The 17,618-nt window shown below is 28.4% G+C and overlaps 1 protein-coding gene across 3 annotated transcripts in view; it reads right to left on the reverse strand.

The window, feature by feature from the left end:
- Positions 1-17,618, reverse strand: part of LOC129912346 (nuclear factor of activated T-cells 5) — a 97,665-nt gene that overhangs the window by 25,871 nt on the left and 54,176 nt on the right. For all 3 annotated transcript variants that reach the window (XM_055990564.1, XM_055990566.1, XM_055990565.1), the window contains exons 2-3: positions 1,136-1,260; positions 905-1,059 (exon numbers count right to left, since the gene is read on the reverse strand). In XM_055990564.1, the coding sequence (XP_055846539.1) occupies positions 905-1,059; positions 1,136-1,260 (280 nt within the window). The remainder of the gene's footprint in view (positions 1-904; positions 1,060-1,135; positions 1,261-17,618) is intronic.

Consider the following 17,618-nt stretch of genomic DNA (forward strand, 5'->3'; position numbering starts at 1 on the left):
GAATTCTTTGTAATCTGGTATTGTTTCCATAAAAAAAAGTTCCACATACACCCCAGTGACCCATGGCCATATTGATAATATATATTTTGGATATTTGTACTGGTTTTCATTAGAAATCTTAAAAATCAAAAATTAATTGATAAAGATACAATCATTTATATAAAAATTATATCGAATTAGGTCACCGTGGTGTATGAGTAACATTTTTTTTTCTAAAAAAAAATTAAACGGTGAAAATTTTACATATTAAGGTACAAAACAATCAATGAAATGATTTAACTATAGAAAATTTAATCCCGGTATCAACAAAGTCTAAAGAAAACATTTGAGCATCATTCTCTTTTCAAAATTTGTAGAAGAGAAACTCTCTTTCTATTATCTAAACGCATTCTTTTTAAAATTTGAATCGGAGTATTGTTGCACTTTGTTACTTTAATCAATCAATTGGACAGGACTTTACTTAAGAAATAACCTAGGTTTGTTTTAAATAAAATATTTTTTTAAACAAAATGCATTTCGAATTTCTTGAAAACAACCGTAAACTACGATTATGTCTAGACTTATTCATAAATAATCTGTTTTTTTGTTTTGACTCTGATAAGTGATAACAATGTTATTGAATTTGCTTAACATCATGATGTAATAATGAATGAATATAATTAAGCACAAACAAAAAAAAAAAAAAAAAACTAGACTTTAGAAAAAAAAAAGTATAATATTGTATACATCAAGCTAATTAATAGTTTGCTCAGTGTTAAACCCAAGTGCTCTTTTAAACAAAAATTATTTTAAATTAAAAAAAAAAGTAAAAAAACATCAAACAGCCCCGTGTTAAAATTTAATATATAATTACAATAATAAAATAAGTCAGTTAAAATTAATTTTTCGTAATTTTAAAACTTACCTTGATACTGGCATGGATCTAATCATATGTTGATTATTGTTCTGCACCTCGACATGTTGGTCAAAGCCAAATCCACTGTCATTTGAATTATCACACGGTGGTGGTTGTGGTCTTTGTTGCATTCGTTTACCAGGTGGTATTTTACCGGGACCAACCTGATGATGTTTAAAAATAGAAATGAAATATAAATACAAAAAAAAATGTAATTTAATTTTAAATTTTATTACTTACCCTTGATATTGAATGCAATTTACCAGGTAACGCTTTGCCAGGATGTCTTTTTGATGGTATACGGAAGCCTTTTCTATGTACTCTTGGTGTCATTGTGGAAGCTGTGGCCATTGTCATTCGCATTCCTTAAATAAATAAAAAAAATAACAAAAGTTAGAAATGGATTCGATGGATACTAGTTTTGTCTTAAAATTAGAAAGAAGAAAATAATAGTTTGTTTTTTTTTGTTCGAGTTTATAAACTCGAAGAGTACTGGACCGATTTCATAGTTTGTTGTGATAACATTTTAGCTAGCATTAGTAGCACTAAACGAAAGTATAAAAAAGTGAAAAAAATATTCAAAACACGTTAATAAAGTTACGCTAAGTATCGCTATGTAACGCTTAGTAACGCTAAGCAACGCTAAATTGCGCTAAGTAATGCTAGTAACGTTATGTAACGCTTAGTGACGCTTATTAACGCTAAAAAAGCCATTAAAGTATACAAAATGTAAAAAAAAATTTAAAACAAGTTAAATAACGCGAATTAAAGCAAAATAACGCTAAGTAACGTATAGTTACGCTAAGTGACCGTAAGTAACGCTATGTAAAGCTTAATAATGCTAAGTAACGCTAAGTGGCGATAAGTAATGCTAAGTAACGCTAAGTAACGCTATTTTACCACATAACGGATCAGTTTCTTAGATATGATCATATTAACTTCAAGTTGAGTAGATTCCCGCAAGGCTAGCTACTCCTATTTATCTATTTAAAATAAAATAAACTCGTTGATTGCAAATGTCACTAAATTGAAATTAAAATCAAGTTGAATAACCCTTGGCAGACGGGAAATTCTATGATAGTCACATGTGATTGTCAAAAATTCAAAGAATACATTCAAAAGATAGCCGAATGGTTTTGGGGGATTTTGACATTACAACAATTGTGCCCAGGAGATAAGTTAATGAATGCATTTAAAAAAAAAGAATTTTATTCAATTGCATGAAATTAATACTTCTCAAAATTTTACATCTTGCTACATGATTCGACATAGAGAAGTAAAACAAAGAAATAATCAATTAATTAACAAAATTTTAATCAATTTTTGCAAAAAGAAAATAAAAACTTTTTTTTTTTCAATTTTTTTTGACATTTTTGACATTTCATGATAACGTCATGATCCCTATATATAAATGCATCCATCATCATGAAAATGGAACTCAATTGTCATTCAATTCAGAATCATTTTATATTAATTGTGTCTACATTGCGTAAATTATCTCTTCAAGTGGTGTTCAATGCTGAAACTGTGAAATACATCAACCACTGACCGAATCCAATATGATCAAGTATGACAGAAAGAGAGAGAAAAGAAATAAGTCACACTGGTGAGAGAGAGATAGGGTGTGAAGGGGGTAAAGCAGGACAAAGATTGATATAGTGTGTAAATTGCTTGGAATAATATTTCTTTTGTTACTGGCTGAGGCTTCTTAGTTCGAAATATAGGCATTAGGGTATTACTTGAAATCAAAATTTTTAAAACTTCCCTCCATTTTGACAGCATTTTAATTTTTGGAGCACTTAAAATTCCCGCAAATTTTCGCCATCTTAAAAAAAAAGATTCAATATGAGTGATAGCTTCACATTTTTAGGAGGTACAATAATGATAAATAGCGACCCCTACCGGAAATCTATTGATGCTTTTAGACCATTTTATTTAAATTCCATTCATTATTATAATTATTATTTTTGTTTTTATTTCAATGAACACCCTAACAGACACATTGCCCACGTTGTATTCCCATGAAAAGTCCACACAAAATTGCAAACTCGCTAGTACATTTTATCTCAATTTAACAATGCGCAAACGGGTGCATTTTACAGTCTCATTTCTGTGTTATCATTGAAATAAAAAAAAAATATATAAACAGAAGAGATGATTGCTTGCATTTAAAGAAATCAAAACAATCGTTGCGATGGGGCTAATGCCCTTTTCTTGGGTGCTTCTCTCTCATTCTGGACAGACGACAAACGACACAACACTAACTTTTTTTTTTATTATTTATATGAATGATTATTATAGAAGTACTTGAGGAGATGTGTGTTGTTTAGTTGGCCTTAATTGAAAGGGGAAATTGGTGGCTATCCATTGAGGGTTTTTTTTTTATTATTTAATTTTATAATGGGAGTTTTGATTTTGACTCTTGTAGGTCAGAAAATTGTCTACTTTGGAGTAAAAAAAAAAAACACAAACATACTCTTGGTTAATTGGTAAATCGATAGGAGTGAAATGAAAATGCAAAATGATTTTGTATTTAATTGAGAATCAATAGCTTCGGTTAATCAAATAGTTGTAGAAATTACTTTGATTGATAGCGATTATAAAAAAAAAAAGGTTGGAAACAGTTATTTTAACCTTTCATGGTTCGGAAATAGCTAGATTATTTTTAACCTTGAAGATGAATACGATAGAATGAAGAATTATTGCCTATTAAGAGAATAAAATGTAAAACTTATACAAAGCAACATTCTCTCTGAACCATAGAGAAAGGAATACCTGAACGGAGATTTAACCAAGGAGATAGATGACTGGTTGGATAATGATTGTTGGTTTGTTTGATAACATAAATAACTTTGCCTTAGCGACCTCTTATCTTCCAGATTTACTATCAGAACTTCGCAACTTCACCTACTCATCATTTTTCAGCGACTCGAAAAACAAATTAGTTCAGCTCATTATCAATTTAAGTCCTCCCGTTCTCCTGCTAACAGAGACAACGGACAACCTCATCAACTTTGGAAGACTCTTGAGACTTTTAAAAAAAATAAAACCTCTTTTTTCGATGAACAGATTTTTGTATGGAATGTTTCAGAGACATGGGATTTGAGGCTAAGATAATATTTTTTGCATCTTAATCATCCTTTTGAGCATATAAAAATCTCCAGAACACGGGTTCGACACTATTCCAAACTGTGCGGAATTTGCCGTTTTTAATGCACTAAAGAATCAGAATATTTCCAAGCCTTTAAAGGACAGAGCTTGTGCAGAATTTGTTGTTTCAGATGTGGAAAACGTCAAAAACTGTGGAAACTCCGAAGAAAGGCACCAATAATTTGATAAACTCAACAACATAATCTAAATTCTGGAAGATGTCACTCTCAGGAAAAAAGGCTTAGAAATTACTTTTAGGAAAATGCAGAGGGATCAGTAACAGATGCCAAGAATAATGTGAAGTATCTTAGGGACATTTTAATCACACTCAAGGAATAAGCATGCTCTAATCAAGTAAATTCTCCAAAATTTTAAAGCCACTTAGACCAAACACCTGTAATTGATAATCTGAAATACGGGAGACGGACATAATCCAAAATTTTTAAACCAGAAAACCCAGAATCCCGAAAATCCAAAATCCGAAAACCCAGAATTCCGAAAATATAGGATCCCGAAAACCCGAAAAATTATATAACATTAACAATTTGCTCAAATTTTTCATTTTATATAATGTTTCGGGATTTTGGGTTTTCGGGATTCTGGATTTTGGTTTTTCGGTATTTTGGGTTTTCGGGATTTATATTTTCGGGATTTTGACCCTAACCCCTGAAAAGACATCTTTTTGGAGTCCATTTTGTTCCAAATTCTTAGGCATCTACTAAATGGCTAAAAATTTTGAAGAAAAGGACTTATTTTCAATCGACAAGATCAAAAATATTTCGGTTATAAGCGAGTCTTCGAGAAACTGGACTTGTATTTTATCTAATCTAATGATTCCCGAAATAAGGTTTCTGAGAAATCTTGCAGATAATAACAAACTCAAAAAGTTAAAAAAGATTTACCAATATTCTAACCTAAAAGACCTTATGATGTAAAGGAGGGTGTTAAATACAATAACTTAAAATTCCAAAAATCAACTTTGTTTATAAAAATTGTTTTTTGTTTTTCATCTACTACAAATTAGCGACAGTTTCATTGACCTCTTTTTTTTTGTTAACATTTTTATAATATCAGAGATAAATAAGAAAATAATTCCAAAACAAAACAATTAAAGGTAAATAAAAACAAAAGAATTGTTATTTCTACGTTTTTGTTTTCTTGTTTTTTTTTTTTTTTTATAGTACAGTCCATTACAAATATGTCTATTTATGACGCACGCTGACGCTATCCGTCTGCTCTTTATCAGTTCGGAGAAAATTTCAAATGATTAAGTATACATAAAGTATTTAATTAAACAAAAACGAAGCTAATAATAGCTTGGTAGATTGTCCTGAAGTTTTAGTCTTGAGAAATCTATTTTGGGCTTTATTGAATTTAATTGTTTTGTTTTTGTACCTACTTTAATTTCCCAAAAAAAAAAAATAGAAAAAAAAACAATAAAAAAAGAGTGCTAATGGCTAAGAAACGCATGACAAAAAGGCTTCAACAGGTGTGACTTAACATGAGAGTGAAAAGTACACTTTATTTAAAAATAAAAAATCCGATTTTATTTTTCTATCATTTGAATTTTAAAATACATTAAAATGGTTTATAAAAATATCTTTTATAAAATTTTGCAGAGATATGTGTATTAAATAGATAGTGTTTCTTAATTGAATCGCACGACTTTTATTTAATCAAATACATAATTCTTTTGCGTCGCAGGAAGGCGTATTCATTAAATAACAAGATCTCTTATTTGTATTTAATTTTTGGCGCGCATAAATATTGTCTAAAGACAAGAGCAAGGTACAATCTAGTTTAAACTGCCAGCAGATAGGTTGATATCATCAAATTGATTTATTATGTTTTAATGTGAAAAAGCCAAATGTGTTAATTTATTGGCGCTGCACAGTGGGCACCGCCATAGGTCAAAAATAAAAAAAGTAAATTTCAGTTTTTTAAAATCCAATGATTAAACCATGTTCTACAATCTCCCATCAAACCAAAACCAAAAAAAGTTAGACGGTTACACTTTTTTTTTTCATTTCTTAATAGCCATTCAAAGTCAATATATACAAAAAAGTACAGTTGGCTTATCGCTGCAAACTTGGGATAGTGATAACGGATGTTAAAAAATTGTGAACAATATTAAATTATTATGGATATTAAAGGAGAAGGTTAATACTTACTAAAAACATAAATTATTTTGTTAAATAACATTAATTCTAATTGTAATGGGGCTCGTAAGCGAAGCATTTTTAACCATTTTTATTTAGCTTAATTTTCAGTTAATTGGAGATTTAGTTGGTTTGCCTTCGAGTGCCTTCTACAATTTAAGTTCTCAAATGAAAAATACTGTCCTACCTTTCGAAATAATAGCGCAGTTTTTTCCCCTTTTTTCCCCTTTTCGAGTAATACGAGTTTAAATGACCCTACACTGAAAGAAAAAAATTACAACTTAAAACTAAAATATTGCCTTATTGGCACTATTATTCTTATAAAAGACTGACCTAGAGGTTAAGGGTAAGGTGCACGACTGACAGTCAGGTTCGATTCCCGGCATTAACCATTTTTTTTTTATTTTTATTTTTCTTCAAAAAAAAAAAAAAAAATTTTTAAAATTGACTTTATGTATTATTTTGCAATAATAAATCATAATAAGTCATAATACAGGCGTTTCATTAAAAAAAAAAAATGGTCATTATATTTTTGACCGCACTTTGTATGGGAGGGTACCCACTGTGCGCTGTGAGCTTCATTTCTACATAAATTACAAAAACAACGAAATTATTTATGTTATATTTAGCTTTTTTTAGTCTGATGTTTTGAGACTTATAAGGTTCTTTTTGTTTATTTTATAAAGAGGCAAACAATGTTGTTAATTGTCAAATTTTTCACTTTTGAAAACAAACTATGTGTTTAAAAAAAAGTAGACAAGAGTACTAAAAAGAAGTACAACCCAAAAATGTAAATTTTGTGAAGGATATTTCGTCCTCTCAGAAGCAAAATGACATAAGTAATTTTTTTTTTTTTATTTTAAAATCGATTTTTTTCTTTTTCTTTTATTTTTAGTTGAATGTTAAATTTCAAAAAAATAATTTTTTTGATGAAAATTTTTTAAGGTATTAATTTTAAAAATAATTTTGTTTCTCTGCAAGAAATTAAGCATTTTTAATATAGGCTTTATCCGAGTTTAAAATAATAAAACATTTGAAATTTTTATTTGTTTCTGAGAGAACGATATGGTTTTGGTTCATTTAAAATCTTAAGAAAAAGTTTTTTTTTTTTAAGTTTAATCCAAAAATATATGTATGTATGTATGTCAACAAAATATTGGTAGAATTTCCAACTTATGGTTACGTCAAAACATTATGATCTTTCTTTGAAAAATAAAATTATTTAATAAACAAAATGGTATATGACATAAATAAAGTTAAAAAATTCTTTTTATAGTTAGTGAGTGGTTAAATATTTGATCAGTTTTGATGTGTTTTCTTTTTTTTATAAACAAAAACAACAATAGACTATTTAAACAAACCTATTTTTTGCTATTGTTTAAAGGCAATCAATCTTTAGCCTGTTTTTGTTATTCTTTTATATATTTTTCATTGTTCTTCGAACAGGTGTGATTTCGGGAACTTCCAAAGTTCAGTCTGGGCCTATGGGACTTTTTATAAATTTATTTCGGGTTGGGGTCAAAATTCTGCCGGGGTCAAAATTCTTTTATCAAAATTCTGCTTTCAAAATTCTGCTTTCAAAATTCTGCTTTTCAAAATTCTGTTTTTCAAAATTCTGTTTGTCAAAATTCTGCTTTTCATAATTCTGTTTTTCAAAAATCTGCAAAAAATTAAAAAAAAGTTTGGAAATGTTAAAAAGCGCGCGCTTTTTAATATTTTCCAAACCCTTTTTTGATTTATTGCAGAATTCTGTAAAATCATCTATTTGAAAATTTGTCATTTTTTAAATGCGTAATAATTTTTGTTTTATAAATGAATAAATTTCAAAATATTAAGAAAAGGTTTTTAATATAAAACATTTCCGAAAATAATTAAAAATGTATTAATTTATCAAATAAAGATGATTATTCAAAAATTTGAATTAGAAAAGGAATATTTTGTATCAAACAACATCGGTTCCAATTAGTTTACATATTTTATTTGAAAGAAAGTCAGTATATGGAATTAAAAAAACTATTTGCGACACTTAAATAAAATACAAATTAAGAAAGCACCAATCTTGAATTACATTAATGAGGTTTATTTTTCTTTAGCCAGGGCATATGCTATAAAAAAAAAAACAGAATCGGCAGAATTTTTTTTGTTCAAATATAATGCTGGCAGAATTTTGAAAAGCAGAATTTTAAAAAAGTAGAATTTTCGCTAAAAAAGTAGAATTTTTAAAAGCAGAATTTTGAAGCCAGAATTTTGACCCGATCCCATTTATTTCACCACCTAATGTAAGTTACAAGTAACAAGTAAGTTATTCTAAAAGTTTACTAAAAAAGATGTTTTTATATTCTTGTACTTTAGATAAAGAAAAAATCTCTGTATTCAACATATTTAAATTTAAACAAGATAGAAACTTTTTGAAAACATAAATATTACAAGAGAAATTCAACTGGTGTTGGACCATTTCCTCAATCGGAACGCAGGTTGGTTGGTTAAGGGATAGGCCAATTGCCTTTCAACACTTCAGAATAATTAGACAAGGCAGTCTTCAGAACAACTAACTATCAATAGAATTGATGGTTGTTTGTTTGATATAGAGTTTTTGGCGGACGCATGCATTCAATAAAAAAACAGGAACACCGAACCAAGTCTCCCTCCAATTCATTGAAGATTGCTTTGGCAGAAACAATTTTAAAAGTTCTTTTATAAGGTAAATCGTTCTTCCCAAGGGTACTAGTTAAGAACAGAAGCCTGCCGTGACAGTGCTGAATAATTTTCAAGACTTAAGAATAAACGGCTTAGGCAGCCAAAAACTCTCTGTACAAATAATACATTCAACTGGGACGATTACGGGTCTAAATATCACCCAAGACTTACAAGAAGTTAAAATAGAGATTTTTGATCCCAAGTTATATTAAGGTGTCAAACTTAATAAGCCAATAAGATAATAAGTATTACTGCTCCCTTCAAAGTATAAACAAGATCCCAGATCGGATTAAAACCTGCCGCCATAAATGGGAAACGTTTTCTACAAAATTGACGGAACTGGTCAATTACTTTTCGGTGAAAGAAACCCGCCATTAGCTTCAAACTGCATTGTTTCCTCTATTAAAGTGTGCTAACAGAAGAAAGAAAGAAGCTTATTATAAACCATATGAGAGATTTAACTGCTGGACACAGTTGACCAAATCAGTACAAAAAATTTAGACATTATTATAATCAGCAAACAATTATTTTGGTTAAATAATGATATTATTCTTCTAGTTGCTATGAAGAATTCTTAGAAATAATATGATAAGGTAAGTAGGTATTAAATGCTGTGCGTCAATGAGTTGCGTCAATTTGTAGTAAATTTAAGATAAATTTTGTCCCTTAATTTATTGTGATGAAAATAATCAACAATTTAAATATTTTACTAGCACCTATTTTTATATTTATTGTTTTATGAAATACTGATTACAAAAACGATCAAGGACATCATCATTGACCTTTGAGTTAGATCAACAAAATTTGTCAAATAGGTGGAAGATAACCAGACTATAAATAGAATATGTCTATTTAAATATGCAAAAAACCAATGAACGTGTAGTAGCAAACGTGATCAATATTGGTGCGATACTCAAGATTAAAAAAATTTAATGTGGTGTAATTTGTCTCAACACTAGATTACCAACAAAAAAAATAAGGGTAATCTTTACTTTATGAAGTATTTCTAAGAAAAATATAAAATTAATTAGAAGATTAAATTTGACTGTCTCAAATATTATAATTCCCAATTGGTAATGTCGAAGATATCATTTTCAGGTGATAACCCAACAATTAAGCTGATCTCATTTCAATACAATTTATTTTTAGTAATGACCAAAACGCAATAAATTGTTTTTGGATAATAGTTCTTGCTTACTTTATTGGAAAAAATATTGATATAAACTTTTATAACCGCAGTTTCGGCAAAATATTTCCATTTGAGTGGGTAAGGTATTTTTTTTTTTTGTCAAAATGTCACTTTTCAAAATTGTGTATTTGAAAATTCTATAAATTCATAAATCCCAGTTCCAAAATCATGGCTATTCAAAGTTATGTATTCTAATAGAAGAAAAGTTGTTTTTAACCGACTTCCAAAAAGGAGGTTCTCAATTCGTCTATATTTTTTACTTGCGATATATGTAGGTATACTATAGGGCAAGTTTAGGATTCGTAAAAAAAATCGAACTCGAGATAACAATTTTACATGACATTACGATGATGGAGAATGCCAAAAAAGTGGGTCCGGCAATTCTGTCTGTCTGTCTGTCTGTCTGTCTGTCTCTATCTGGAGCTGCAGCCTAAACGAGTGAAGTGATTTTCTTCAAACTTGGTAGTTAGCAGTTTTTGGTGATTCCCTAGAGGGGAAATTGAAATTTTTTTTTATGACCAAAACTAACGGTACCTGCCATATAACGGAAATAGAAAAGTTAATTTTTTTCAAAAACGACCCTAACGATTTTGATTAAAATTTTTGTGTATAGTACAACACATAAGAGCCAACTTTTTAAATAAAAAAAATATTTTTTGTACCGTTATTAACGGTACCTGTCATAGAACGGTTTTTTTCGTTTCTGAATATCTCGTACAACATTAACCCGATTCAAATGAAAATTTTTATACAAAAGTGTGTAAGTAAAGATAATATTAAAATTTTAGAAAATTTTCAAAAAACGCATTTTTGGTTTTTTAAAAAAATATTTCAAAATTTTTTTTTGAAAAATCAATTTTTTGAAAACGGATTAATGAAAAATTTTGAAATTTAGTTTTAATGTGTAAATTAATTATTTCTTCAAAATGGCATCCCAACTTTTTTTTTGAAAAATGTTAAAAAAATTTTATATATAAAAAACTATTTTTTAAAAAAACGGCTCCTACAATTTTCGAAAATTTTTTTCTAAAAATACCTTTTTATACAAGAAATAAAATGGCATATTTGTTTTGTTTTTTTTTTTAAGATAATTTAAAACGGAGTTTAATTAATTATAAAAACAGATTTAATTTTTTTATACTACTTATGAAATTTCTTCAAAATATCAAATTTTTAATTTTTTGAATAAAAAGCTTTAACATTATAGTTACTTTAAGCATAAGAGCAAGTACGTGCGACCCCAGTCGTGCAATTTATTTTTCATGTTTTTGTCAAAAGCAAAGCTTTAATACCTATCTAAAATCACAAAACATTGACAAATTCGTGTTTTTCAAGGTTTTGACTTTTTTGACGATTTTAGACACATTTAAGACATTTTTTGGATATTTGCCAACGGTGCGTCCAACATTCCAAAAATAAAGAATTACTTATTACGAGGCTTTGTTCGAACTAGAAGTATACGAAGATCCGAGGAGGCCTAGATAATAAATATACCATGTCTCAAAAAATAGGACATTTTCAAAGGGAGATCCTGAGAACCCCGCCAAAAAAGCAACGTTTCAATACGACCGCGAATTAAGGGAAGGAATTCTCGTAAAAATTTAGTTCTCTTTCGAAAAAGGATCCCTATAAACTTTTCTTTGTATTGCAAGGTCATTTTTTTTTGTTAAAAATGATTATAAACTGCATTTTAAGATATTGCAAGAAACTTGGATCGGATTTTGATTTTGAAAGGGGAGTCAACATTTTTTATCGGTTGTTTATTAGACTGATTCAAAAAAAAAAATTTTGTTGTTCAAAGCACTACCGAAAATATTTTTGGAAATGACGAAAAAAAAAATACTGTAAAAGTTTCAGCCCTTAATATTAACATTAAGTGCCGCCGCATCGCAAATTTGTATTTCCCATATGATTTACATGGGAAGATTGTGTTTTTGAGTTTGGAATTTTATAACTTTTTAACGGTTCATCAAAAAGGCTAGATTTATTCATTTTCTTGTATAAAATTGAACACCTATTGTTTATAGTCAAAACAAAAATCCCTCGAAAAATTAATTTTAATGTTAAGAACTTGCCCTTTGCGTGCGAAGATTTTCTATAAAATACACGTAAACTTCAGTTTTTAATATATTGATAGAATTTTTTTTTAGTACATATTCCAACAAAATTTAGAAGCGGGATTGAAAAAAGTAATTGCAAAAAGAATAAATATCGTTTAAAATTTCTGTTTGCAAATTTTGTGTGATCAAAAGAATGTGGTACAAAATTCATAATTTTATAATGGTTCAAGAGTAGACAAAATTTGTAGTTCCACAACTTTTCTGATTTTTTTTTTTTAATCTACTTATTTTGAATTGCAGTTCCGACTCTCTCCGCTCAGCTCAGCTCCAAGGACACAAAAATATCAATTATCTTTCACTATGCCTCACAACAACAAAATGCTGAAGAATCTGGGTGCAATTAGCTCATTCCACTATTCTCTAAATATTATATTCACAAATAACGGATTAAGCTTTTTTTTCAATTTAAGAGTATTTAGAACTTAACCTCATTTTTCTTGCAAAACAGAAACAAAAAAAATCATTTCTATCAACTAATACCAAGTCAATCGGATGTTTACAGAAATCTTCAAATCTTTTCAAGGTTTTCTTTAACTAAAACTTGTCATTAATATTCGTCTGATTATAAAAATAATTTTGTTTGGTTAATTCCTATTAAATAATATAATTTAAATAAATTACAAAAAAAAAAACTAAATTATTAAACATTTAAAATAATTTCATAAGACCACAAAATATGAAAAGATTTCTACTATTTCAAACAATTAAATATTCTTATCTGTCGGTTGTTGTTTGTATTGTCATATCCCAACAAAACTTAATTCTGATAAGAACATCTGTATGGTTTATCTCCTCTTTAAAATGGGCTATTTACCTATACAAATACACAAAAAAAAAAAAAAACACCTACACACTATGAAACAAATATGAATTTGAATCACCTATGTAAGAGCTAACAGATAGTGAATTTATAAATTGCAAACAAATGTTATTTTTTTTTTCTTTTTTTGTATCAGATTAAAAATACATTTTTGTACAAAAATACAAAAGAAAAAAAAAAAACTGTGTGATCGAGATCAGTCAAAGCTTTTTTTAATCCATTTCTAGATGTCACATCCACACGACAACCACGCGAGCAACACCACTTCACCAAAAGCACGAATGTGTTTGATTTTTTTTTTTTCTTTTTTTAATTTTTACATTTTTTTAATTGGCAGAACAGCGATGTTATACATTTAAAAAAATTATTTTTTTCAGAAGAGGGAAAAGAAATAAATAAAAGTTTTTAATAATATTTTGGTTAAAAAAATTAAATTCATGATTGAAAATATTGGTTCATTTTCAGAGTCAGAGTGCATACTTAGTTAACTCCGAATTACCAAAAATTTACCTCTGGGATGGAAAAATTCAATATTCAATAAATCTTTTAGTTAAATAGAGTGAAGAAGAATTAGTTGTCACTAAGTTAACAACAAGTTTACATCAAGTGAACAACAAGTTATTACAAAGTTAAAACAAAGTTTACACCAAGTTAACACCAGGTTAACACCAAGTTAACACCCTGCTAAAATTAAGTTAACACCAGATTAATATCAAGTTAACACCAGCTTAACACCAAGCTAATACCAAATTAACACCAAGTAAAAACAGGTTAACACATACTTAACTCGGTGTTATCTTCTGACTTGCAAAAATAATCAAAAATGAAGAACAAGCTGATTCTAAGAGGTCATTAATAACACAAATCTGCAAAGTAGAATAAATCGTTTTGGTGAGTTCAAAGTTTGAAATAAAAATAGTCTATAAATTAGACATTAACCCCTTGTATGTGACATATATGTCACAAACCAACAAGGATCCCACAAAAATTGCAAAAAATGTATTTTTTTTTTTTTTCTTTTGAAGCTTTATAACATATTTCTTAGATATTGCTTTATCGACCATAATTTTAATAAATGGCACCAATAGTTTTTAATCGGCAGTTAATGTTGAAAGTCGATCGACATTATTAATTTTAAAATTTGCGATCTTGGGTTACAAGGGGTTAAAAGTATTACAAAACTTTTTTTTAAAATAACGTCACTGGTGTAAAACATTTTAGATTATTAATTTCAAAGATCAAAATCATTTTTGCTTACGTAGTTGTGTTAATTTCTTGTTAGTAGTTTTAGACAAAAAAAAAAAAAAAAAAATTAGGCGTCAATGTTATGCGAAATGCCATCAAAATGTCATTTTAAAATGTGCGATACGAGTACGAGTATGTACATTGAAGTATAGATAACAAATGATTCAAACAAATAATGATCATTGTATTAAGATACTATTATCTATTCATGGATGAGGACTTATTTTAGATAAGTTTTTTTTAAGAGCTTTGATTTTAATTTAATATAAATGGGATCTTTTAAGGCGATTTGTATCCAATTAGAAGTGTTTCACTGCTGGGAATTGTTTTGTTCGTTTTTATTTTTTTAATATCCCAACCGATTAAAAAGTCGATTAGTTAAAAGTTGAGAAAAACAAAACAATAACAACAATTATTAGTCAAAATAACCTTCTATAAACTAAAAAATTCAATTAAAATCAAGTGTACTATACACAATGTACTCATTAGTTAAGTAGATCTAGATATGTTGTTGTCATTTTGGTATCGATCGTCTCTGACGTTAGTTCTATTAAAATTAATCTAATAATGCATTTAAGATTTTTCTGACGTTAAAATAATAAAAAATTAACATTTAATAAGTTTCCAAGAAATTAGGTTAAAAACACACGATTAACCGCAACATTATAAAAGAGGCATTGGTTTTTGTTGTTTTGATGAAAAATAATAAAGGAGATTGCAATTTATTGATATTTTTTAAATTCTCAATGAATTAAATTATTAAACATATTTCTGAATGAATTCAATGCACACGTTCAGAATGAAGATTGTTTGTGACAATATATGACGTCTGAGTTTCATCTTATGTAAAATATTTTACCACAATTGTGGTGAATATATTCAATTATAAATCATTTAACTGTCAATCATAAAAATTAATTAACAAAATGATTATACGAAACCAACACAAATTCATATGAATTCCCACATAATAATGAAATGGCATCTTTCGGCTTAGTTTACAACCAGCTTCCTTTTGAAACAGGATAAGAATGCTATGGATCAGAGCAAATTTAAAGCAATTTCGCAGATTTTTACAATTAGTCCAACTAAGTTATTTATATAATTGGTGGTGCAAGTGGATAAGAACTTAGTTCTTTTAAAAAGCGGAGAAGCACTTTGTACACCAGATTGGTACTTTCCTAACTCAAGCACGACTCGATTTGTACTGGATTTAATCCGGTGTCTTATGATTATTATTCTAATAACTAGATGTGAACTGTAAGAGACAGAACAAAATCCAACACAATGTTTTACTTTAATTTGCTTGAAACATACAAAATTGTAGGTTTGAATAAGGTCTACAAATTTGATTTTAATAACACTGGTCAACAAAATTAAACTTTTTTTTTGTTACAGAAACCAAGGTATACTTTTCTATAGGATTTTGATGTGCTGAGCTCGAATCCGAAGCCAAAAAAATTCTATCACATCACGTTTTTGAGATAATCCCGTTAGAAAATCGAAAATGCCGCTTTTTACCAGTTTTCTAGATTATTTCTTGGCTTTTGGTTATTTGTTTTAAATAAATTTGTAACGGTTTCTAATAGAACTAAATCTTGTCTTTCTACATCCGTTTAAATCTTTTAAATATCTCTTTTTTTCTTTGAGAAATTTGAAATTGAAATCAACGTGTTTGGTATATCTCATGTTTATTGACTTTTAATAGCGAATCTCGAAAAGTTCTTTGCCAATCGCTTTCAAATTTTGACACAACGTTTCATTTACATTCCAGTAAGTTCTTATCTTGTTTTTAACAAGAAAAAAATTATATTTTTCTCACTAGTAATTATTTAGTATAACTATCTGACACGGTGACGTTTTGATGTATCTCACCGCGATTCACCACCTTCGCAAATATAAAAATTTGCAAAATTCTAAATGGAACGTTGTGTCAAAATTTGAAAGCGATTGGCAAAGAACTTTTCGAGATTCGCTATTAAAAGTCAATAAACATGAGATATACCAAACACGTTGATTTCAATTTCAGATTTCTCAAAGAAGAAAAGAGATATTTAAAAGATTTAAACGGATTTAGAAAGACAAGATTTAGTTCTATTAGAAACCGTTACAAATTTATTTAAAACAAGTAACCAAAAGCCAAGAAATAATCTAGAAAACTGGTAAAAAGCGGCATTTTCGATTTTCTAACGGGATTATCTCAAAAACGTGATGTGATAGAATTGTTCTGACTTCGGATTCGAGCTCAGCACCCAAAAAACCTATAGAAAAGTATATCTTGGTGTTTGTAACAAAAACCTTGTTGACCAGTGTAATTTTTTGAATATTCATCAGCAAAAAATAGATAATGTCAAAAAACAAATGGTATGTCCTAAATTTCTGACTTTTTTTTCGATATCTCGAAAACGGTTCATGATACGCAAAAAAATATGTATGCATGAATTGTTGAACATGGTAAAGCTACAAAAAAGCTCTTTTGAATAGGTTCGTATCTCGTCGGATAGCCGAGTTATTGTCAAAAAACCAATTTTATCCTTTTTTTTCAAAATGGTGGAAAAAGCTTATAGGAAATCTTGGTCGAAAACTTCAAGTTAAGCTTTTTTAAGCATCCCCTAAAACATATCCAAAATTTAGCTTTCACGGTCATTTTGCAATTCTAAGCCGTTATTGTCAAAAAACCAATTTTATCCTTTTTTTCAAAATGGCGGAAAAAGCTCATAGGAAATCTTGGTCGAAAACTTCAAGTTAAGCTTTTTTAAGCATCCCCTAAAACATATCCAAAATTAAGCTTTCTCGGTCATTTTGCATTTCTAAGCCGTTTTTTCCGACGAAATTACTGGCCGAATTGGACTTTGGACAAACAATTTGTGTTTTTTATCTACTTAATATGAACATAAATCCATAAAGAAGACTATCAGAAGCGCTTAAGAAGTCTTAACTAATTCTTTAAGTATTTCTGTGCTAACTTGTGTAAACTGCAACTACAGTTTACAGTTAGTATTTTGAATTCACAGTTAGTAAAAGCTGTTTATTCAGCAAAACTAGTTTAAGAATTATTATTTTTGGCTTTTAATCAATTGAAAGAACTTTTTTCTTGTGATAAAGAAAATTAAAAACACTTCAAACGGTGTATAATTTGAAATAAAGAGAGATAGAAATTGCAGAAATAAAGTTATTCGGGTTTTAAGATACATTTAACGAATAAAAAACTTTTCATTCAGAATCCATATTGTCAAAAATAAACTAATGATGAGGTCTTGTAGTATTTACTGAGCATTATCTGATGGCGTCCTTACTTTTATAAAAAAAAATTTAAGCCTTGCTAAAAAAAATAAGTAAATTG

Source organism: Episyrphus balteatus, chromosome 2 (genome assembly GCF_945859705.1).
Source record: "Episyrphus balteatus chromosome 2, idEpiBalt1.1, whole genome shotgun sequence".
Classification (NCBI taxonomy): Eukaryota; Metazoa; Arthropoda; class Insecta; order Diptera; family Syrphidae; genus Episyrphus; species Episyrphus balteatus.